This window comes from Canis aureus, chromosome 6 (assembly GCF_053574225.1).
Source record: "Canis aureus isolate CA01 chromosome 6, VMU_Caureus_v.1.0, whole genome shotgun sequence".
Taxonomy (NCBI): Eukaryota; Metazoa; Chordata; class Mammalia; order Carnivora; family Canidae; genus Canis; species Canis aureus.
This window is the reverse complement of record NC_135616.1, coordinates 16,570,189-16,593,060: the sequence shown is the minus strand read 5'-3', so window position 1 is coordinate 16,593,060 and position 22,872 is coordinate 16,570,189. Positions and strand designations below refer to the sequence as shown.

The window sequence follows — 22,872 nt, the reverse complement described above, 5'->3', positions numbered from 1 at the left end:
CCCAGGGCGCGATTCTGGAGTCCTGGGATCGAGTCCCGCGTCAGGCTCCCGGTGCATGGAGCCTGCTTCTCCCTCTGCCTGTGTCTCCGTCTCTCTCTCTCTCTCTCTCTCTCTCTCTCTGTCTATCATGAATAAATAAATAAATCTTTAAAAGAAAAAAAAATTTCAAGTAGGACTTGAAAAATAGTTGTAGAAACTGAGACTCTCCGGCCGTTCTCCCTTTTTTCCAGCCAGGCACAGCCCAGAGTTTGACGCCTCCAGGACTCAGAGCTACACTGGGATCTCTTACTTGTCAAAGTGAGGGGCAGGCAGTTGCTTGCCAGGGATTGGTTGAGGGACGAACACGTAACCTCCCTCCAGGCCAATGAACGTGGAGGGGAAGGAGGGGGCGGGGCCTCTGAGAAAACCTTCTTCACTAATAAAGCCGAGCTGACCTGTGGCTCTGGTGCGGGGCATCATCCGGTGACTGCATGAAGCCCCGGGCTACGCAGGATGGAGCTGAGGTGAGCTGAGACGGGCCTGGCCTCAAGCCCTACCTCCTCCAAACTGTCCATGATGTGACTTTATGGATCTTAACGTTTAAGCCATTTTACACTGGAGCTAATGGCTGAAGACTTCCCAACAAATTTAAATTCCTCCAAGATCAGGTTTTCTTCTTGGACCCGATCCTCGATAGGGTGCTCAGAATGAAAACCTGATACCAGTTGTTTAAAACGTCTTGTGCTTACACATTGCTGGGTGGAGATGCGCAATCATGCCCACCAGAAGGTTAAATGAATTGCTTAAAACCACTCCAAATCCAAGCAAACCTGGATCCTAGTGGAGCTTCTTGTCTGGGACTCATAGCAATGGGGCCTCACTCCCTCCCTGAAAAATTCTTTGTGTATCAAGAGCAGTAACATCAAGATGAACGGTTTTCATAAATACCTTTTGCCACCAACTCTTCCTTCTCATAATGGCACTCCCCTCTTTCAAGGCACCCAGGCCCTACGCCTTGGCCATCACAGATACCCACCTCCCTTGCCTTTTCCCCGAGCTTAGTTTCCATGTCCTGCTTCATCTCTACGGCACAATATCAACTCTTTCCTTTTCAGTCCTAGTTCCTCTGCCCTGAACATCAGGCTTCTGACTCTCTTGCCTGGACTGTTGAAGTAGTTAGCCAGTTTGACTCCTTGTCTCTAGAACATTCCCTCACCAAACCATGCCACAGGCTACTGCCACTGTATTAATCTCTAAACATGACTTAAAGCAGTCCCTTCAATGGCTTCATGCTGACTATAGAAAAAATCAAGTTACATCAGGCCATCTTATGCCTGATGTGGCTCAAACGTGGAATTCTGAGCTTACCTCCTTCATTTTCCTTTCTCCACCCAATTTCCCTTGTTCACCAAGCTTTCCAAGCCTATAGAGGCCACAGGATGTGGTCTTAAGAGAACATTCCTTGAGATCTACAGCCCTAAGTTTGAATTCTAAGACTACCATTTACTGACTGGGTGCTCTTGGGCAAGCTGTTATTTTTTGTTTGTTTGTTTTTTTAACCTGAGACTCAGTTTCCTGACCTGTAGAGTTGGTATTTTTTTCTGCTCTCAGAGGCATATGGTGAGAACTGAAAGAGACAGTACGCAGACTAGTGAAGATCAAAGGGAATGTATAGGAGGTGTCTTGTACCTGAGTAGCACTCACATCCTGCCTGCCAACCACGGGCTTCCGCTCACGCAACAGCAACATTCACTTGTCTAAATCCAACCCATACTCCAGACTCAGTTCCTGCCACCTCAGGTCTGTTGCATGTTTTGTCCCCTTCACTTAGGTTATCAGTGTGTATAATAATCACAGCTGATGCTTACCATGTGGCAGGCACTTTTCTACATGTTTTGTGTTTATTACCTCTTGTAACTCTCCCAACACTACTATGAGATATTACTTTATATACGGCATTTATGTTACAGGAAATAGACTCACAGAGTGGTTAAATGGTCATTCAAGGTCACATACCTTGAGAGAGCCTGATGCAAACCCAGTAAGTCTGACCCCAAAGTAGTCCTTAACCACAAAGCTTTGTTGCTTTCTTTCTGTTATTGAGCTTTTTGAAGCAGAATTAATGTCTTATTCCACCTAATCTGGGGGCTCGCACAGAACCGGGCACAATTAAAGACACACTCTGTTCACTGGCGGCTCCCACATCAATAGCTCTAGCACCTCCCACCTCCACCATCAGCTGATGCCCACTCAGAGACACTTGACAGCCCCCCACCCGCCTGCCAGCTTTCTCCCTGTAGGTGTCCTGCAGGCGCCTGTCACTCAATATAAATCACACTCCACTCAGCCTCTTCCTCTAAATACTTGTCCTTTTCCTATCTCCATGAATGGCATCTCCATCCATCCAATAATCTGAACTAGATGCCTCAGAATTACATTAACTCTTGTCTCTCCCTTGCCACCCACATTCAATTATTATCTGGGTCCTGTTCATTATATCTTCTAAATAGCTTTGAATCCATTTCCTTCTCTCCATCTCTACCATCGCTGTATTAACTTAGTCCCTCAGTAACTTTCAGCCTTACAATGAAGAAAGTGAATATATGATTTCATTCCTGATGGAGCAGTCCTAAAGATATTCTTCTCATAACAGTAAAATGACTAGCCTCTATGAACTATATTTCTCCTTAATAGCATAAAACATTTCTTATTATGTGCTATCAATTCAACTCATCCAAATCACTGTGCAGCAGGGAAATATTGGCAGACAAGTGGCATCGGGTTGACATTAAGTGAAAAGTGTGTTGAACAGAGGCACATTGCTCTTAAGAGAACACAGGCTGTGGGATGAGGCTATCTGGTTTTGAATTCCAACTCCACCTTCTGTCTTTGGGAGCTTGGGAAAACTACTTACCTTTCTAGAGTGCAGCATCTTTTTCTGTAACCTGTGGCTAGTAATATACCTGCTTGGTACTATTATTTTAGTATGGCGATATAGAAGTATAGAATAATACTTCCCTCACAAGGTTACTTGCAGATTTAGTAAGAAAATCCACTTCAAGAGCTTAGCGTAATGCCTGGCACATAGGAGGTGCTCAGTGTTATCCATTAATCGTTTTAATTGTAACCTCCAGACATGGGGAGGTCAGCCTGTTGACCTCAGGCACAGCGAGGAATTCTTTAAGTCCTAATCCTGTGTCCAATTTATTACAATGCTTCTGCTCTTCCAAATAAGACATTTTACTTCCTTTCAGCCTCTTAGTGCTGCACATTAGAACCACCTGTAAACTTTACAAACTCCTGCCTCTGGACCCACCTCAAGAGCATCTGACCTAATTGGGTGGCATGCACTTGAGCATTAGGATTTTAAAAGCTCCCCAGATGTTTCTCATGTGCAGTCAATGTCAAACCACACTGATGTTGGCAAAGCCTGGGTGTGTGTATACATGCTGTCCTAGGAGGCGGGGTGGAGAGGTGTCTGTGGGGAGGGGAAAGGGGCATGACTCCTATACTCTAGAGAAACTCATTGTACCTGTTGGAGATGCAACAGAAGTGCCAAAAGAGTAAGGCATCATCTACAGAACTTGAGAGACCTAAGATTCAATTTGTTCCGTCTGTAAAAATTGCCAAATTTTCACCAAGATACAAAAGAAAAGCGAGAGGGGAAACCTTGTTTACATTTTGGTATAATCCAACTGTTGCTGACCCATCAATCCCACATCCTAGAGGCACTGACCACCAAGGAATCAGGCAATCTACACTCCTGCTCCCACCCCTTACCCAACATCTCAAACGAGGTAGGATTCGCGTCTCAGAATCCCCTGGGGAGAAGCAAAAGCCAGTGTAGGGTATACTCACCTGGTTGATATTGAAAGTGTGGGATTTGTTAAGCCTTGTAGAACCTCTAAGCAACATTAGGAAAGGTGGTTTGTTTAAACTGCAGCCTCCCAGGGACACATCTCTCTTGAAAGTTTTACTGGCCAAGTCCAGGACTGCAGGACTCTTTGATACCCTGGAACGAGGGCAGAAAAGAAAACCACTGTCCAACTCTGAAATCTCAAGGAAGATACACTGGCAGAGAGAGCTTGGTTTAAAACTATACATTCCTACTGTCATAGTTTCTCCGTGAACTTTCATCTCTTACAGGTACATTATATCTACAGGAGACACCAAGCTCACAGAGGAAGAGGATGTGCTGTTACCCACTTCTGCATTCCCTAAAATGCCCAGCCCCGTGCCTTGAGAAACTTCACTGACTTGAATGGTTAGGGCTGGGGTGAAGCCAGGGTAATGACAGTGCTCTCTTTGGAACAAGTGTCTTCTAGAAATATGAAAATGAACTCTGCAGAGAGGAGAAAAGTGGGCACCGATGATCTAGAACGATGGTGAACGTCAGGAAACCTGAGAGGTGAGTTTGCAGAATGGTTGATCTTGCTGCACTTGAGTAGGAGAGTCTCACAGATAAATCTGCTTATCTCTTGACTATTGTCTGAGCCTTCATGGACAGCAGGAGCCCTCCAAGCTCCCAACGGGTTGTTTGAGCTTCCTGACCAGCCCTTCTCCTGCCCTGGCGAGGGTTTTGCCTTTTATCTAAAAATGACCATTTTGAATCAAAAGAAAAGGATATCTAAACATTTGCATGCAAATACCAGATTCCTCTCTTTAAAAAGTCATGGCCAGGTTCAACACAGTGGTGATTTTGTTTCCCAACAGTGTTGGCTCCTGCAAGTTCTCAGCCCCGAAAACAGGGGAGAGCTGATGAAATCAAACTGCACGATCTTGATGAAAATGAAGTCAAACTTTCAGTATGAAAGTATGAAAACCTTTCAGGGCCATAATCTGAAAGTTAACTTTCATTGGACCTTTCTCAAGGTTATGTGCCAAAGCTGGGCCCAGACGGCTGTTTGTTGGAGGTGGTTTGTTTCTAATGTGTGTATCTTGTCTAAGAAGGTGTTCGACAGCTGGTGGAATGAGACCCTCGTGCAGCACATGGTGACAAATCCAACTCCACTACTAGAGCAAGGAGATGCCCTCCCTATAGGCAGGCCACTCTCATCAGCCACACACACAGAAAAAGGCACGCACCTCTGGATGAAAACGTTGCTGATACAACCCTCAAACTGGCTCCCACCCAGATACAGGGGATGCTGGGAACCTGACAAGTCTTGTAGCCTTTGGTTACTTTTCAGAGTCTGGTCATCAATGAGAAGCCGCAGTCTGGAAGAGGAGGAAGGCACAACAAGAGTGAGAAATGCAGGAAGGAAAGTTCCTCACCACGAGGCTAACTTACGGTCTTCGATTCAGACTCAGTATCTTTAACCTCAAGTAACTTGTTAAACTAGATTTATTTTTAAAAGGCACTAAAATTTTTTTCCTGTTCTTCATTTATTATTTTTTATTGTGTTTTTATTGAAGTATTCTATACATACAGAAAGTGTACATATTCTGTGTACAGCTCAGTGAATTTTTTGCAATGTGAATACACCAGCGACACCAGCACCCAGATGAAAGAAGCAGAATTGACCAGTGCCCAGGAACCCTGCCTTGTGCTCCCTTTTTCCCCTTCAAGAGTATAACCCCCAAATCCTGAATTCTCATAAAAGAAATTAATTTTGCCTGGTTTTGAATTTTATATAAATTAAATCATAGGAGATGAATGCTTTTATGTGCGACCTCTGTCACATAGCGGTATGCTGCCAGGTTTGTCCCTGTCCTTGGAGATCTACAGTTGTAGATCTTTTATGCTTATTACTCTGGTTTCATTCCTACATTGTGAATATACCACAATCTGTTTATCCATCCACCTTTTGACTGATTGATTTTTTTTTTTAATGAAGAAATTCATACAGAACCAGGAAGAAGGCTAAGACTTACTAGTAAAATAGTGTCAGCATCAAGGACACATACTTCACAAAAAAGATACTAGAAAATTCCATTAAACTAAATAAAAGTCTTAGAGTTCTGGCAAAAGGGCCATTCCACTCACCCAGAGTTGTCACCTATTACAGACACATAATGCAGTTCACCGTCCATGTACGTCTGTGGAGATCTAATAATTAGGCTGTTTTCCCTGGTGTTCAGTTCAATACGACCATCCTCCAGGGTGACTTGCAGGCTATGTTTCTGAAACCACCACAGAATATACCCATCAGAGTCATTAATTTCCACTTAAAGATCATGACTGTATCAGTACTGAAGTTATGATCAACACTACGGATAAGACAGCCAGGATGATTTGATCCTAATGTTTTGACTTCATTATTTCAATGTAAAGATTATTTTTGCGTATTTGATTCTGTGTGTATGAATATAAAAGCCTTCTGCAAATTATTTACACCGATGAAGCTGTCAAAAGCATCTTACAGACCCACGTCCATAAACCTACTTCTCCATCAATTATAGAAAACAGTTACACCATTTCTAAATTTTGCTAGTTTTACTTTCAGTCTGCTGAAATTATTTTCATCAGGGTCAATTCTTCTCTTGAATCAGTTTTGTGAGGAAGTCTTAATTTACCCTCCCCCCACCCCATATATGATTATAACAATGATATCTTCTTTAGTCATGACTTCTATTTTCTGGTCATAATTTCTAGGAAGTTCAATTTTCTAATGTCAAACTCTGCAGATCTAAATTTTGGCAGGTTGATTCAATTCTGTCAATTCTTAATTTAAAAATATGTGTAGTTTCTTCAGCTGTCATTTTAATTTTGTTGATTTTTTTTCCTAGCAAGTACAATTTTTGCAGTTTTTAACAAGATGTGATCATTCAGTGAGCTTTTAGTCTAAGACAATTTTTACAGTGTGTGGTTGTGGCCACTATCAGTTTTATTTTGATTTTTTTCAATTGGCAATATTCATTATGGATTGAATAAAGGAATGTCAATTTATATGTATGTCTTAGCTAACCCATTATGAGGTTGCGGGTGGTGTTTCTAGGATATTTCTAGGATCCCTCCAGTGTCTAGGATTGACCCCCTCTTTTGCTAAGTCAACTCTTCTGCCAGCTTTTGACCATTTTGCACATTATGTACTCAGTGTCCCTACCCTTGGCAGAGAAAACAAGCATTGGGTGTCAAAAGAGCTAGGTCAAAACATCCTACTTTGATGGAAAGTACACTCTGGTAATCAAAATGCTGGCACATGGCTTCTCTAGGGGGTAGTTTTTAAAAAAAAAAATCTCTAAAGGCTGATGAACAAGTATCTATCAAGAGAGATTAGGTCTTCTAATATGACATAGCCATGGAGTCAGCTACCATTCTTTATTTCAACAAATACTAGATGTCTGTTGTGCTGACAATCCTGAAGAAACAAATCCAAGAATGTCAGTATTCTACTTCTACTTCTATTGTAAAATCCTCCTCATTCCACAAGAGGATTTCTTTTTTTTTTAATTTTTAAAAATTTTTTTAAAAAAGATTTTTATTTACTTATTCATGAGAGACAGAGAGAGAGAGAGAAAGGCAGAGGCACAGAGCAGAGAGAGAAGCAGGCTCCATGCAGGGAGCCCGACGTGGGAGAGAAGCAGGCTCCATGCAGGGAGCCCGATGTGGGACTCGATCCCAGGACTCCAGGATCATGCCCTGGGCTGAAGGCAGGTGTTAAACCTCTGAGCCACCCAGGGATCCCCCACAAGGGGATTTCTAAACATTAGTTGACCTCTACACCTATGTAACCACACTAGTGAAATCCTATGAAGCCATAGAGGGTACCTCCTTGTTGCTCTGTTGTACATGAACAAAGAACCTTATTTTCTCTCATTCCCCAGATGTAAAGATTGTCCAACCAGCTGCTGCTGCTGCTGCTGCTGCTGCTACTGCAAGAAAGGAATCTGAAGAGCTATCTTTTGTGGAATCAAAAAGGAACAGTAGGGATACTTTTGGATTTTTTTCTTAGATCTAAAACTTCAGGCTACATTGTCACTTATAACAGTTATAATTCACCTTAGCTCATGAAATTAACCCAAGAAGACTGAAAATGAGTCCCTGAATACATACAAATTCAACCCTGTAAACTATAAGGTACTTTCTGGGCCTCATTTCTTTTAGGACATGCCCCAGGATGAAGAGTAACCTCGATGGCTGAAACATGCAATATCATTAACCATGTGATGATGGATACAATGCCCAACTACTTTGCCTTCAAAAACCTCTCTATTGTTTTTGACATCAAACTTTGAATCAGGTTTAAGTCATGTTCAGTATTGCAATATTTCATACCTGGGACTGGAGATTGAATAATATGCCACTGGGTTGAAAGGTCTGAAACCCAAAGGACGCCTGGAATTCACTGGGCAAAGGGAGATCCAAACCGGTGAACCTCAACTGTCCATCCCTGGAGAATGAGGCAGATCGCACGAGCTAAAATGCAAACAAGGAATAAATTACTGGCATTGAAATCATCTGATGGCTGAAATCCAGTATCTTCTCTTGGATCACTTCACCTGAGCTGGTTAATGTGTTTTACATTGGCTCAGGAAGAAGCACAGTGTGCTTTTTCTGCATGATAATTTACCAGTCACCTGAGTTTTTGTATGTAGAGTTGGTATTCCTTTTTTTCCTACAAATATGCAAACCTGAAGAGGTTCTGTGTCTTGCAAAAAGGTGAGAAGTAGAAATAACCAGTTCACTCTAATACCAAGTGCTACCAGAAAAACTCAAAAGTTGATTTGTAAATGAATACCAAAGTACCAAAGACAGGTTGGTTGGGGAGCTGTACTTCTCTGCAAGGCTTTGAATTCTTACCTTCCAGTCCTCTGAGCATTTTTTTGTGACTCCCACAGTGTCATTCAGCCTCACAACACCGGTAGTTTTCTTCAGATTTTTCATGCAGCCTCGGAAAGCCGGTGTAGAAATGTTAAATCTGATTTGGGGCACAAAATAGGAAGAGGTGAATCAGACCAGCCTTGGCTAAGAACCGGACCTGAAACTCTCTTCACTGTTACTTTTCACCCATAAACCAGTATGTATTTTATGAATATCTGTTCTTATGGGATTTCTATAGCACTACTTATATTGTGAAGCTGAGAAAATCGACTTCCTTTGTCTGTGATTCAGCATTCTCACCTTTAAAAAGGAACATAATAGTGTTGACAGAAGAGTGGCCAGTGTCCTCAAAAAGTTCAGGGATAGAGAATGTATGCTATCTTGAATAACTCCCCACCCTCCTTCCAGAGTCATAATAATATGTGGTGAATAGGAAGCCTATCAACAAATTAATATACCAGGGATCCCTGGGTGGCTCAGCGGTTTAGTGCCTGCCTTTGGCCCAGGGCGCGATCCTGGAGTCCCGGGATCGAGTCCTATGTCAGGCTCACCGCATGGAGCCTGCTTCTCCCTCCTCCTGTGTCTCTGCCTCTCTCTCTGTCTATGTCTATCATAAATAGCTCTTAAAAAAACAAAATAATATATCATAAATATTTGATTAATAAAAAATAATTTATTAGATTCAAGAATGTTCTAGAGGGATCCCTGGGTGGCGCAGCGGTTTGGCGCCTGCCTTTGGCCCAGGGCGCGATCCTGGAGACCCGGGATCGAATCCCACATCGGGCTCCCGGTGCATGGAGCCTGCTTCTCCCTCTGCCTGTGTCTCTGCCTCTCTCTCTCTCTCTCTGTGACTATCATAAATAAATAAAAATTTAAAAAAAATGAAGAATGTTCTAGAAAACTCTTTGCTATTTATTTTCCTGTCCACTTTTAAGTTAGTTACTATTAACTCAGTAGAAACAAACGGTTATAACTTGGTTCTAGTCAGTGATGAAAAATGTGGCGTGGCATTTTTTCAATGCCAGGCGGGAATGATGGAAAGCATTGTGAGGGTCAAACAAGTTAATGCACAGGAATTACTTGGCACTGTGCCTGGCCTGCAGTTGTGAATGCTCAGGAGTTGTTTCTGAGAGGCAAGACAGTGCTGCCCCAGACCTGAGGGCTCCTGCACCCGGGCTGCCTGGGTTCAAGCCCTGTCTCTGCTACTGGAGCTGGTGACGACTCCACTATTCTGTGACTGTTTCCTCAATTCTACCATGGGAATGTGTTAATTTGTTTCATAGAGTTGTCCTTAATTTAAATGAGTTAATATGTGTAACATACTCAAAACAGTGCCTGGTACAGAGTTAGGACTTCATGGGAGATGGTGGGGGTTAGTAACTCTCATTATGAGTAGTCATTATAATGAGAGCAATTTCTTTCTACAGCAGCTCTGCCTTTGCAGCTAACTTGGCATTCCGCCCCCCACCTTTTTTTTTTGGCATTTCTGCTTTGATTTAACTTTTGGATCTGTCTGGAGCTGACTTCACATAAAACATTAACACAGATGAACTGGCTGGAGTCTAGGCAAATATTTGTGTTTCTTAAACAAATGATGTGCGAAGAAAAACACAAAGCTGATTTCCTTATAAGTCCCTAAGGCAGCTCACCTTTCTAAATGGAAAGGTATCTGCATTCATTTTTATTCAAACCATTATAAATAGTTGAGCTACATATAATATACATAAAATTAAATTTCATTAGAAGGAAAAGGAAGAAATGAATCCTCACTGGATCCTCAAGCTCATTGCAGCTTGAGCTTAATTATTTTATAAAGGTGAGCTTCTTTTTATAAAAGAAGGAAAGTTTGTATTAATTCCTGGAGCTTGTCTATTTACACTATTTTAAAATCCATTCTCTCTTGGGTTTCCACATGGTTCAGACCCATCACCATTCCTTGATGTCCTTTCCATATAGTATAGGTTGAAGAAAGAAGGTAGCAGAAAAGCAGAAGGGGGGAAAAAAGGCAGCTGGCAGATATGGAGCAACTATTCTGTGTAAGGCACAGTTATTCTAGCCTCACCATGACCTTTTGAGGGGTGTATTTTCCTCTCTAACATTTACTGAGCTCTTACCACATGCCTGGCGCTGTGCTAACTCCTTTACTCATTTTGAATCCTCACATGGCCCTGAGAGATGGGTAGCTACTCTGACCATGTTCCAGATGTGCATGGGGAGGTGTGGGGAGGTTAAGTAACTTGTCTGAGGTCACGTGGCAAGGAAGTGGCAGCTCTGGCATCTGAGCAGTCTGAGTCACACAAACTAGCATGACTCAAAGTCCTTGTTCTTTACACTTACACAGTTTGTATACCCACAGCACTTGGAACAATTAGGACTCTTTCCTACAGAAGAACTGTTATCTACAGCAAAGATGTTAAGATGGAAGATTTATTTCCATTCTTCTTTGGCAGTGTTCTTGTTACTGTGGCTCATGTGAGGGCCTAGATTTCCACATTTGCTCCAGCATACAAAGACTGAACACACTTGCTAGAGGAATGTGATGGTGTAGGAGTGCAGGCTGCTATACTGATGGGTTTGCACACTGAGATACATATGCACACCGGGGGTCCATTCACAAAGGCCTAACCAGTCCAAGCTCACGGCAGGCAGATTTCAGAGCCAGAAGACCCAAATGTGGTCCTAAACTGAGTAAATGTCCAATAGATCCTTGACTGATTTTTACTTTTTGAATTATTTTCATTTTAATGGTTTATTATTACACTGATGTAGGTCAACAATGGTGTAGGTCCTGAGGAAAGATTTTTCCTGGTGGCTTGAGGGCCTCTGGCATTATCAGGGGTGATTTTCTCTTCTCACAGAAAGCAGATAGGATTAACAGGTTGTGATTGGACTGGAATCCTAAAAAAGTCATTCTTAGATCTGGGCCTCCATTCCCAAAAGTTACACTATAGTGAAAGAGGAGAAAACAGGGCATCTGCAAAATCTCTTGGTCAGCGCTGGTTTAGCGATTATGCTGGTTTGCTTTGTTCCAGACTAGGCTTATGTCCTCCTGTCTGTAAGGACCTCCTACTAATGCTGGGGTCAGAACACCTGCCTCCTTTAGAAAAACTGCTTGCTTGCCCCTTGGAGCTTGGCTATGAGTGATAAGTAGGACTCCTCTCTGCCCACCCCACCCCTACCCTTCAGTGACTCACATCAGAGGGAGTTTTAGAACTCTCTGGACCATCAAAGATGTCACCAGAGGGATGAAGCAGGGCCAGAAACATCAATATGGCTTGGCATTTTATTTGCAAGGGAGTAAAAGGCCAGGGATATCTTTTGACTGGCTTTTATCTCCTATATTTTCCATGTTCTTGTGATTTTAATTTAAAAAATCAAAGTATAAACTTGCCCATAAAAGGGAATAATCCCTTGTTTGAAAGCCTCTAGGACAGATTACTAGGAAAATTCTGTCTATACATCTATCTGTATATGCATAACTAGATCCATGTATATATTTCTTTAATGGATAGGGATGATGAGGCAAAGAAAGGCTGAGTGCTGACTTAACCCAAGATCACATGGCTCTTTGGTGGCTAAGCCAAAATTAGAACGACTTCTTTTGGTTCTCATCCACTACCCTTTACTAGTAAACCCTGACTGACTGGTACCTGCATCGCTATCTGGGGGTCTTTTGCTCACACTATGCAAATGCAAACCATGGGCCAGTGGCTTCTTTGCTGCCTCCGAGAATTCCTCAGTGGTCTCGGTGAGCCCACTCCCCCTGTACCTGAGCTACATTCACTCTTTCTCTAGCCCAGACTTCTCTGCAGAAGTCCAGGCCTTTTGTCCGACGGCTTTCCAGCATCTCCACCTCCTATCTCTCAGGCTCTGGGAACTCAGCCTGTCTCAGACTGAACCCATCCCCCTGCCCTTCTGCTGGTGCTGTTCACATGCCCAAGTGCTGGAGCAAAACCCAAGCGTCATCCTTGACCACTTTCTACATTCCTCCCCAAACACAAGCCATCATTCAGTACTACCCATTCACTGTCCTAGGTATGTTGAGAATCCGTTCCCTTTGCCTTATCTGCACTGCCATTCCCCTGAGGCCACTCTCATCTCTTATCTCTGTGGACATGCTCATCATGTCATCATCCAACTGCTCCACCAACCTCTGCCCTGCACCAGTCAAATCTGATAATGTCCTTTCTCTGGTAGTGTCCTTCCAGTGATGCCCTACTGAGTCTTTCAAGATCCTCTGTGTTCAGGCCGCTGCTTCCCACACCAGTCCCACATGGCATCCCTGGTCTGCTTCACCAGTGTCCTCCAGTTCCTTGAAAGGTCACACTTTCCCCAGCTCTTGGTGTTTCACATATGTTGATTGCTGCTGTCTTTCAGGTCCAAGCTAGAAGCCACCTTCCCAATGCCCCAACTGGATTAAATTCTCTCCATGGGCCACACTCTGTGATCTCCCTTCGGCTATGTTCATTGTTGTGTTCCCAACACCTCTCACACTGCCTGATGTCACTGGACACCCAGTGAGTATTTGTGTAATGAGTAAATAAACAGGAACCTCAGATGTGTACAGTAGTACTGACTTCCTTAAGTTAATCTATTTTATCACATTTAATTGAATAAAATCAAGATTATTGCTCATTAGTAATAGCAATTCATGGTTGAATTGATATGATATGGATGATACTAAATATGAATACCACCTCTTTGGTTCTCAATTTCTTCATCTATAAAGTTCAGAAATTACGTCCCATGCAAGGTCCTTTCTAATTCAAAGAGTCTAAGACATTCACTCCCAAACTATATTAAAGTGCTGAGCTTTCTTATGTGCATTTTTGTCTTTGAGGGCAACCAGAAGAACTTTAAAACAAATATTAGTTCATCTTTACTATAGATGGACAGATGTCCAAATATATAAGGTTTCTTGAAGACAGACTACCTGTGCACAACACCTTATAAATCATATCTAGTATTCCTTCCAACTCATTTATAAATTAGAAAAAGAGTTCACTAGCCTCAGATCTCGTATAAAAAAATAATGATAATCAAACAATGTAGGAGTGCTCTTAACTCAGTCATGAGTCTGTACTAACCCTTCCAGGAAATCTTGCCACACATTATCATCAGCTGTTTAAAAGCCTTTTGGAGAATACAAACACATGTAAATGTAAAATATTTTTGTTTTGCAAAAGTTATTTTTAAGTGCATTCTCAAAGTGGTGGGGTTTTTTTCTCATTCAGATTAGGCTTCACTTCCTTTCAAAATAACTTAAGTCATCCATGTATTCATTATCCAAGAAGCAGTTATGCACCCGTTCCATAATTGATAACACATCAGGGGCAGGTGACACAGACATGCCTTACATTCTAGAGATACTTCCTGAAGGCAGCAACCCCAACTTTCAGCGCCCAGTGCTGCTTGTCAGGCCATGGAACTGTCTGGACTCTCCAATGCTATTGTTAAGGACTCCAGGGCCACAGCCTCCATTTTTATCAGCAGCATTGTCAACACAAATCATATTCTTATGGTTTCTCTGGGGTGACCCACAGTTTCCTCACTCTCCTTTCAGTGGCCAGTCCTATAATCCACTGTTTACAAACTCTTTGACTCTGTTGGTTAACACATTAATACTGAAAAGTTAAACTTGTTTTGTTGTTGAATTTTAAAAAGGTAGACTTATCAATAGCAATCACAAGCAAAACCACTCAACCATAATCTGCTCCAGTTTTGTTTTGTTTTGTTTTGTTTGTATTTTTGGTTTTTTTAGATCATCTTACCTTTCCCTGATTGAGATCGGAATTCCTCCCAGATAATATGTGCTGAAATCAAATATGTCACCATCAATTTGGCTATTTTGGGAACTCACAGCTATTGATATACGGTTTTGGAATTTTCCAATTACGATCAGTATCTAAAATAAATGAAAGATAAATCAGTAAGCAATGCAAAATTAAAGAATCCTATTCAGCATGAGTCAGGGCTATTATAGTTTTATTTCCTTCAGATTGATGATATACATGGTAGGAAGACTATGAGCAGTGGTGCTTTTGGATAAAAATATAATATTAAAACATTTTAATAGAAATGCTCGCATTTGAAATTAATCATGTTTTATATATGCCATATACATATTTCATGCCCAGGTACTCAGATTTTGAAAGGATATGTCCCTCCTCCTTTAATTACTGTGACTTAGTCTGGTAATAGAAAAATGTTCTGGGCATTAACTTAATTTTAAAGGACATTTAACAATTCATGTGAATAGACTCAAAGGATGTACCCGGTGGTCTTTTCCATCATTGACAATGTGTCCAATTTCTCTTTCTTTTGGTGGCTCTGAATTCAGTTTGTATTGCACCAGGAGCTTGCCATCTTCTATATTTAGAGATATGAAGCGATCCTAGAGCATGGAAACAATGTAGATTACCAGAAGATTCCACTGAAGAAGACCCAGAGTGCTGGAACTCAAGTTACTCTCAAGTTACAAACTGCTCTCAGCTGTAGCTACTTCCTCGGTTAATAGGGACAACGGTGCTGAAATATCCAACGCCAGGATGGATAGGATGGGTAAATGTCATAAGCTGTGTTCAACATTGTGCACAGTGGCTGGCACACAGGAAAGATGCAATAAATGCAGCTGTTATCATGATTTTGTTTCATGATATCCATAACCAGCATGCACAATGGAAAGGGAAAAGATACAGGTCAATAATACCATTTGAAAAGATGATTGCTACCTTTCAGAAAGAGGTATTGTCTCAGTGAAACCCCTGACATTTGCCACCATCTGCTCACAGACTTGTCTCAGTTTCATTTGCTGACTCATCCCTGTGTAGCCCCCCTCCTTCCATCTGAACGTGGAGGGTTCCTCCAAGGCCCGCAGAGGACCTCTTCTTCTCTTCCACCTTCTCTTTGCCTCAAAGTCACAGTTACTTCTGCAGCCCCAATGTAGGTGTGTGCCCATGAAGCCCAGATGATTCTCTCCAGCCTAGGCTTGTCTTCTCAGGGTCAGATCTGACATCTGATTACCTGACTGTTACTGCACACGTGACTCATGGATACCTCAGATTTGAATATCTCAAGCAGGACTCGAGATCTACGTGCCTCCCAGCTGCCAAGCTTGTCTCTCTGCCCTTCCAACTGCTCGCTCTCCTCCTTTCTCTCTCTCACCACTAATCAATCACCTTGCGAGCCAGCCAGAAACCTAGTAGGAGTCACTCTTAATCCTCCTCCCCCATTTCCAATCAAAACTTGTCCGTTCCACCATGTCTCAACTCTCTGCCCATTGCATGCCACCTAGTGTCAGCCACACTTCTTTGGTCAGACTGCACAGCAATAGTGTCCCCTCTTCCCCATGTCCCCTCTGTCCCTTCCTGAATCTATTTGCCACTCTGCAGCCACAGCGCTCCATGGAAAATGCAAGCACATGACATTACCCTCCTTTGTTGTCATGGGAGGAAGGGGACGGTGAATCCCCAGCACATGTTGTGAGGCTCTGACCACCCCTTCCGCTTGGTTTCTCTATGCTCCCTCTGCCTCTCCATGCTCTAGACACACAGGCCACCATTCTGTCCCTGGGCACTCCCTGTCCTTTCCAACTCTGGGCCCTCTTTATGTCCCTCTCTCTGCAGAGCCCTATCTTCTACTTTCCTCAGGGTCTCAGATTACCCAACCTTGATCAAGTCTTTTATACATCTTCATTCACCCCAGTGTTTTCCTCTATACCACTTATGACAATTGTGATGAATCAATTAACCAATCAATGAGTATAGCTTTGTTAAATATTTGTCTTCCTCTCTAGAATATAAGGTTCTTGAGGATAGCAACTGTGTCAATCTTGATTGTAACTGCCTCCCTATCCCTGGGCAAGGCACAGACCTGAACCAGCCCTTTCCTTAGTAGAAAGATACGCTGAGGAATTTCCAATGTAAGGCTTAAAGGGTTATTCTTCCATGGTTCCCTGATGACAAGAAGGCCTTTCTTCGACATCTGCTGACAAAGTCCTTGCTTAAAAGTAACATCAGTCCTTGTCTGGATCCTAAATCTTATCCTTTGTAGCTAGTTGGGGTTCATCACACTTAGAAACAACAGTCACCTTGGCTCACTGAGTCATGAGCCACTCTGCTTGATGGCAGTGCTCAAAATCATTTTATCTGGTTATTAATGATGTTCCATGTATTTTTTTCTAACATGAGTAGTATTTCTGGCTCTTAGTCTCCAAGAACTCAAAATGTAGTACAAAGAAGCCATCACTTTGGAAAATGGCCACCTTGCCCTGAAGATGCTGTGGTGACTTCTCAGCTCCCTGGACTCTATAGGCAGGTCAAGACCTTCCAAAACCCTCAGAACTGGCTCAGTCTTGGAATCTCCTGGAAGGTCAAGACCAGCCCCAGAGAGGAGAGCTGATCAGGTCCATGTCCCCACTCTACAGGTAGAAGGGGTTGGTCAAATCCCAAGTCCCGTATCAATCCCTCCCTCTCAGACAGAAATATCATGGGCTGATCCACATTTCTCTAGAAATGCTACCTGTGGAGCGACCGCAAGACCCCATTCTTAGGAGTAGTCAACTCCAGGCCCATCTCCCAGCAGATGGCACTGACCATCACTTGTAGAGTCACTTTGAATTTTTCCAAACTAGACTTAAGAATGGCCTCTGGAAACCTCAGCTGCTTGAAAACAGAGAGGCTTCCATGTCTTGAAAAGCCAAGGATCAGGCTGATAAAGACATAATTCCACACAGCCTGGCAAGAGTCGGTCCAAGATGCAAACAGCAGGAGGTCAAACAGTCTGACTCTCAGAGATCCCTAGGAAGTCGTCATGTGACATCAGGCAGAATAAGTAGATTATGAGACAAACACTAGTTTTCAGAGAATAAAACCGACGATGGCATGTTTTGGTGGCATGTTCTCAAATTCCCAATTACTTTGCCCTGTTAAAACACACACACTCCCATAGCCAAAGAAAGCAGAATTGGGCCGAGAGAAAAGATACAGGTAACACTGGCACACTTTTTCAGATCTAGTTAGTTGTTTATAATAACCCAGTTACCCCAAAGTTGCTGAATTGAATGGACAGATTTGGTATATTTGGATGTTTGTTATAGAATACCTGGTTTTCTGCAAAGAACAGCAGTCCTCTATCCACAGTGGTCTGAATCGTCAGTCCAAAGTTTGGGTTGGGAGCATTTAGTTGAGTTGGAACTCGAGCGTAGCCTGTACCTTCAAAATAATTTCTGTCTGACTCTTCCTTTCTCCTGTCAACATCAATGATCATACATTAGAACACAGCAGTAAAAGACCACCACTCAAGTGTGCTTATTAATACGAGATCCTGCTCTCTGAAAAACAGAGCAAAACCCACGCAATGTAGCTGTCATGATTTTGTTCAAGAAGAGGAAATGTCTTTAGAACATTAACATAGCCAGCTATTTCTCTTGGATGTGTTCTTATGCTCCATGATAATCAAACTGTAGCTCAAAAAAAGATAATAGTTAAGTGTTTCCTTTGGAAAGATCTACTTAGGAAGATGTAGCCTAGGAGCTGAAGACCTTGAAATGTAAAAAACTATTAACTGGAAATATAATTTTCTTCTGAGTAATAAATAGTCTGTCCAAATCCTTTTAACTATAGGGAAGGTCAGGAGCTTAAGAGAGCAATTTTCAAATAGGTCCAGGTGCCAAAGTACCTAGAAAGTCATGGTGCACTTCGTGGACTAATATGTTTTTTTGAAACTTACAGTAAATATGTAATTTTGTGCCTGAATCAGGGACCATCTAATACTGAATATTTTGTGATAGGAGGCACCAAAAATTTTAAAAGGATTTTTTTTTAAAAAATTGAGAAATTATCAATCTAATATTTTATACAAATGAGGATATCTTAGGCATGGACTAGCAGTATTAAATTATGCAGTCATAATTTAAGATCTACTGGCCCAAAGCTACCAGTGACACCAAAAGCATCTCATCGGCTCATACCTTTATTTATTATATGTAATATAACTGCAAGTTACTAAAAATCACAGTTACAGAGACATTCGTTCCTGGTTGTTGTTGTTCATTTTTGTTTTTACCTTCTACAAGGCTCTACTTCAGTTGTGTTGAGATTGAAAGTTTTTTTGAAGTTGTACAAGCTCAGAACATTTTCATTGAGGTCATCTAATTCAATACAACCTTTGTACGGAGGGAACCTCAGTCTAGCAGGAAGCTGAAAGAATGAAACAAAAAATCTAATTCAACAAAGGACAATGATCAGGTCAGGCAAGAAATAGTATGAATCCATCACTTGTAACTGTCATGATAGCATAGGGGTTAAGAATGTGGACCCTGGAGCGGGAGGCCCTGGGTTTGCTATTGACCAGCTGTCTGACTTTGGACAAATTATCAAACTGCTCTATCTCAGTTTCTTCATTCATAAAAAGGGAATGGTACTGATGCCTATTTAAATTTATATGCTTAAGTCTAGATCACCGTGCACAGGAAGTACTGAATAATTGTTAACTTTTATCACTGGATATCCTTTAAGAATATATAGTTCAACCTATTTTATATATAGTGTATAATTGAAATAGAGACCTGAGGTCATTACGCCAAATTAAAAGGTAAATATATTCACTGGGTGAAATAACATTTACACTTACTGTAAAGTCAGATGGGTAACCTCCAACATAAAATACAGTATTTTCAGGATCCAGATTGAGGAGTGTGTGGCTGTTTCCACTATCCATTTCATGGAATTGGGATGATCCAGGTTTACTGGATGTGGCTTTTTTGGTGTAATTTAGACTTGCAAACTGATAAATTCTGTTTAAAAATAAATTAAGATTATTTTTAAAAATTATATAAAAATGGAAGAAGTCAAAGCCAAGGTACTAAAAATGGGTTTTAGCAGTACATACAATGGGAGTTTGGTGAGTGTGGGTCAGATTAATAAACAGCAGCAGTCAATGGGACTTGTACCTCTGAAATTTCACCCGGTCCATAATCGCCTCCTGAGTTTCGCTCTTGATCACGCTCTGGTCCACTTGGAGTTCAGACTCCTGTTCTCCCAGGTTGTAGACACATGTGAGCCTGCCATCTACAACTGCCATGCCAATGTAATCCCTGGAGATCTGGATACATAAAGGCCACCTCAGAATACTTCCCACGCACACTGTTCCTCTCAACTTCCCATCCCAAAAGAGTCTATTTCAAGTAACTAACAGGTTTTACGCAATATGCCTTGGGCAGACAGAATAAATGAGTTAACTCCTTGTACAGAATAATACAGACAGAACACTTAATTAATAATGTCTGAACTGTCTTTGCTCCTAGATCGCTGCACTCATGTATGCACTCCCCCATTCACTCAACCTGCAAATATTTGCCAAGCACTTGCCATAAAGGTGAACCAGATATAGACTTAGGTCTCCATTAGATTTTAGTCCTATAAGGGAAATAAGCCATGCAATGATGGCCCTGTACCATACAATGATTAAGACTTTGTGCATGCCTCTGTTATAATACCTAGAACCCTCTGTTATCATGGTCAGCTATGTATGTATCCTTCTCTGTTAGAATATGAGCACCTGGAGGTACATAGGAAATTTTACAATTGTGGTAAAATATTCATGAGATGCAATTTACATTCAAGAAACAAATTTTTGTTTATCATAAATACAGTGTTGTGCCTTATAGGTAGATGGTATAATTTTGTTGAAGGAATAAAGTAATGTGCATTTTGTCACAATACAAAGTAGAAAAGTTAAGCCACAAGAAAGCTACAAAGTACCAACATTTTAAAGCATTAGAGAGTTATTAATAATAGTGTCAATTTTAGGAATCTCTAAACACCACATTTACTAATGACAACCAACAACTTCCTAATTGGCTAGAATTTTCTAGAACCAGGTTTCAGACTTTTTTTTCCAGCCACTGTATCCTAACCCAGCCAGTGATTACCATATCCTCTGACAAGTTGAAGAAATATACTTTAAGAGGAGGGACTAAAAGCTAAAATGAACTGTTCAAGAGGTGCCTATGTAGCTCAGATGGAGTGTCTGACTTTTGGTTTTAGCTCAGGTCATGATCTCAGGGTTGTGAGATCAAGTTCTGAATGGAGTCTGCTTAAGATTCCCTCTTCCTCTCCCTGTACCCCAGCCCCTGCTCACTTGCTCTCTAGGAAGAAAAAGAAAGAAAGAAAAGAAAAGAAAAAAAGAAAGAAAGAAAGAAAAAGAAAGAAAGAAAGAAAGAAAGAAAGAAAGAAAGAAAGAAAGAAAGAAAGAAAGAAAGAAAGAAAGAAAGAAAGAAAGAAAGAAAGAAGAAAGAAGGAAGGAAGGAAGGAAGGAAGGAAGGAAGGAAGGAAGAAAAGGGAAGGGAAGGGAGGAAGGGAAAGGAAGGGAAAGGAAGGGAAAGGAAAGGAAAGGAAAGGAAAGGAAAGAAAGGAAAGGAAAGGGAAGGGAAGGGAAGGGAAGGGAAGGGAAGGGAAGGGAAGGGAAGGGAAGGGAAGGGAAGGGAAGGGAAGGGAAGGGAAGTAACTGCTCAAAATTCCTGTAACATAGTGGTTTAAAGATTTTAGAACTAGAAAGAGATGGGGCAATTGAATATCTTATTAAATAGCCAGGAGAGGTTTCATTTCACTCCAGTCCTCATCCACAGATGGTGCCCCCCTGCAGACTTGAGAAAAGGTCTACAGCTGGGCATTCTGAGGAGGAGGACAGGGTCATGATTTTGTGATGAAGAATCACAGCTGATTTCCATGAAGCCTTGTATTGTTGTCCTCGTTGTGCAGGGACAGATGCCAATCTTTAACCCCTAGTATTTATGTGCTCATGTGTGCATACACGTGTCATTTGCTGAGCCCACTGGGCAAGGCCTCTCCATCAGATAAGACTAACAGATAATAATCTGCAATTGATGGGTGGCCCCTTGTGCCATCAGAGGTGGTAGAGTCTGCTGACATATTGGTGGGATTTCTTCCTGCTGTGCCAATGGCAGTGATAGCATAGGGCTATAGCATAGTCGTGACATGTGACTCAAAAACCATACTGTTTTGGTCCACAGCATTCCAGGAGGACACTTAACAGTTCTATGGAGGGGATTGAATGGCATGAAAAATGCCTCCTACCAACAACCAGCACTAACTTATAAGGCGTGTGAGTAAGCCAAACTGAAAGCAAGTCTCCAGCCCCAGTCAAGCCTTCAGATGACTACAGCCCCAGCCAACATCTTGACAGACACCTCAGGAGAGACCCTGAGTCAGAATCATCTGGCTAAGTCACTCTTGAACATTGCACCATAGAAACAGTGTGAAATAATAAATGTTTACAGTTTCTTGGGACCAGTCTGGTGGTCATGCAGCAAATATATAACCAATATTCCCCCCCCCAAAATCCCCTAAACCATATTGTTTCAAAAACAAGAGAAATGTTGAAGCAATACCTACATCTTTATTTCCAAGGTACATCACAAACATATTCTCAGTCCTCCCACTTTCTCTTGATTCAGGTCTTTGGAGAAAGAAAGAAAGAGATGTGTATCCTTTCAAATCTTCCAGGTCATTCGGCAGCCGGACTTCAACTCCAGATTTACCATTGAACCTCATTGGGACAGCAACCTGTGAGGGAAAAGATCTAGGTCATTAAATATTCTTCTGTGAGGAGAGGGGGTGTGCTCGGAAGGGCAGCCTGGGACTGTGCCACGACTCCTTTCAGCTCTGTATCAGCATTTCCCAGTTGTTACAATAAAGAGCAAAGGAATGTGCATGTCTCCTAGATCTGGGTTATAAACTCATGAAGCTGCTTCAGGAGCTGGGTAATAAAGCATTCATGTTCTTCCTGTTTACCAGCCAAAGGTCTTTGAGAAGTGCATCTAATTCTCTGTGCCAGAAACGATAATCATTATTACAATCATAGTTGCAACCCTAGGAGGTTTTTGTATAGAATGACCTAACATGTATGGAAGCACTTAAAATGGTGCCTGGCATGTTGTAGATTATAATTCATCAAATACTATTATTTTTGAAATAAATTCTTTAAGGAATCATTCCTCATTAATATATTACATGTTATAGTTGCATTTATTACAGGCATTCAGTCCTTAAAAATGAATGCATCAGGGCTCTCTAAAACAGTGCTTCTTAAACTCAGTGGACAAGTTT

At 41.8% G+C, this 22,872-nt stretch overlaps 1 protein-coding gene and 1 long non-coding RNA gene across 3 annotated transcripts in view; one reads left to right on the top strand and one right to left on the bottom strand.

Moving 5' to 3' along the window:
- Positions 1-13,257, top strand: part of LOC144315567 (uncharacterized) — a 38,859-nt gene extending 25,602 nt beyond the window's left edge. The window contains exons 4-6 of the long non-coding RNA XR_013381290.1: positions 4,126-4,387; positions 7,747-7,845; positions 13,121-13,257. This is a non-coding gene — a long non-coding RNA (uncharacterized LOC144315567). The remainder of the gene's footprint in view (positions 1-4,125; positions 4,388-7,746; positions 7,846-13,120) is intronic.
- Positions 1-22,872, bottom strand: part of LAMA3 (laminin subunit alpha 3) — a 250,657-nt gene that overhangs the window by 16,248 nt on the left and 211,537 nt on the right. For both annotated transcript variants that reach the window (XM_077900280.1, XM_077900282.1), the window contains 12 exons: positions 22,159-22,329; positions 19,695-19,846; positions 19,376-19,538; positions 18,809-18,942; positions 17,846-17,990; positions 15,018-15,137; positions 14,515-14,648; positions 8,723-8,840; positions 8,198-8,338; positions 5,966-6,102; positions 5,065-5,196; positions 3,838-3,991 (listed from right to left, as the gene is read on the bottom strand). In XM_077900280.1, the coding sequence (XP_077756406.1) occupies positions 3,838-3,991; positions 5,065-5,196; positions 5,966-6,102; positions 8,198-8,338; positions 8,723-8,840; positions 14,515-14,648; positions 15,018-15,137; positions 17,846-17,990; positions 18,809-18,942; positions 19,376-19,538; positions 19,695-19,846; positions 22,159-22,329 (1,701 nt within the window). The remainder of the gene's footprint in view (positions 1-3,837; positions 3,992-5,064; positions 5,197-5,965; positions 6,103-8,197; positions 8,339-8,722; positions 8,841-14,514; positions 14,649-15,017; positions 15,138-17,845; positions 17,991-18,808; positions 18,943-19,375; positions 19,539-19,694; positions 19,847-22,158; positions 22,330-22,872) is intronic.